Source organism: Centruroides sculpturatus, unplaced genomic scaffold (assembly GCF_000671375.1).
Source record: "Centruroides sculpturatus isolate CEXI.00-Female unplaced genomic scaffold, Cexi_2.0 scaffold48, whole genome shotgun sequence".
In the NCBI taxonomy this organism is placed as follows: Eukaryota; Metazoa; Arthropoda; class Arachnida; order Scorpiones; family Buthidae; genus Centruroides; species Centruroides sculpturatus.
Genome location: NW_019384294.1, coordinates 507,996 through 509,909, shown reverse-complemented (window position 1 = coordinate 509,909; position 1,914 = coordinate 507,996). Strand labels below are relative to the sequence as shown.

Here is a 1,914-nt window from a genome sequence, read left to right as displayed (position 1 = left end):
GTTAAAAAAAAAAAAAAAAAAAAGACTTTCGTATACGTCGTCATCTATTTCTGGGTTTTTCTACAAACAAATGGACTTCAGATTAAAAGTTTCATTTTGTCAAATCGGAAGATATTAAAAAGAAAGTAAAAAAAAAAAAAAAAAAGACATTCGTAGCGGTTAGTCATACAATATTAAATCTTGAGGAAAGTTGCAAGATCATGATGATAAAACAGTTTTGCTGTAAAAAGAATTGGACGGACATCAATCAATGAGTTCTAGATCAATGTTATTAATTTATAAGAGGACAGTACTTATTTTGTAAATGTTAAAATATATATATATATATATAAGTTAACTTTGCTATTTCTCCTTCAAAAATGTGTTAAAATTTTTAAAGTAATTAAGATATTTTCTACATAAACCAGTGATTTTATAGAATAAAAAAATTATTATTTGTAAATAAATAAAGAAAAAAAAACTATTCAAATTGTTCTATACTTTCATACGACTTTTCAATAAAATAATTTAATAAAAAAAATCAATCTTATAAAATCTAATTTTTCAAAATTAATGATGAACTTTTGTAAGTCGCAAGTTTATTTATTCATTTAATACATTTGCGATTGGAAGTATCATAAGACAGCAAATTTTCTTACCCCATTAAGCAACAATACACTTAAAAGATTATCGAAAAATTATGATGATTTCCTATGTTTACATCTCACCAAAAGGCTCATATCATCATCAGAAATGTTGAATAAATGTTTATGATGATGATGATGATGATGTTGCATATTATTTATAACTGTTTACTTACAAAATCGAAATAATTAAATTGTGCAGTTTGCACTTACTAAATTTAAAATTATTATTAACAAATTATTAAGTATTTAGATTACTATTGTTAGAGAAAATTCCTTTTATAGCATATTTCAAACTTCCTCAGTAATGCAATATAATCATTGAACCACGTTAAATCGTTGAAATTACATTGAATCACGTCTTAATAATGTCTGTTCATTCTTGATATGATTTCCTATGTTACAATTAAGCTATTTATGACACGCTTTATGCATCAATATTCGATAGAATGTATTGCTGCTTGATAATTATCCATCTATAAACTAAATTACGAAGCATTCTATTTAATATCAGTTATTTTCATAAAATGCTCTTTTGTATTCATTCAATTAAGTTGTACAACCGAAAATTAATTAATTAATAGCAAATATATTAAAATAAATCTGTATACAGCATATCTTTGAGTATATTAAATATTTAATTTTTACGATAAATATTTAATTTTACGGCAAAATATTCTTTAAAATATAAAAAAATAAATCTACTCAAACAATAAATTTATAAACGAAAAACTTCGTTGAATTTGATTAATTTTATAAAATAAAATTTTTAAATATATATATATATATATTTATTTACTCGAATAAACTTTTATTTTATTTTTATACGTAAAAGTTTTTAAAATTTTAAATTATATACACACAAACACACAAAATCCCTACCGTATACACGTATAGATCCTTCAGTAGAACCTAAAGAATTCTTTGCAAAGCATTTATACGATCCATAATCTTCTGGCTCCAGATTTTTTATTGTTAACTTCATATGAACTTTATAAGTTTTGTCTTTCATTCTAGTAACGTATTTATCATTAGATATAATCATATCACCGTCTTCTTTAGTCCAATAATTAATTGACATGGGATAAGCTTCTGTATGGCAATCTAGTGTAACTTCTCCTATAAGTGGTGCACCAACAAGCTGATTTGGAATCCATATCATTGGTGGAACTTAACGAGAACAAAAACAAAATACTTAATTGGATCATAAAGTATTGTATACAACATTTTTTTTTATTTAAAAAAATATAAATAAATGTATATTAGGATAATTATCAAGCATCAATATTCG

At 23.4% G+C, this 1,914-nt stretch overlaps 1 protein-coding gene across 3 annotated transcripts in view; it reads right to left on the bottom strand.

Moving 5' to 3' along the window:
* Window positions 1-1,914, bottom strand: part of LOC111619377 (lachesin-like) — a 66,901-nt gene that overhangs the window by 34,832 nt on the left and 30,155 nt on the right. For all 3 annotated transcript variants that reach the window (XM_023361236.1, XM_023361110.1, XM_023361181.1), the window contains one exon: window positions 1,506-1,793. In XM_023361236.1, the coding sequence (XP_023217004.1) occupies window positions 1,506-1,793 (288 nt within the window). The remainder of the gene's footprint in view (window positions 1-1,505; window positions 1,794-1,914) is intronic.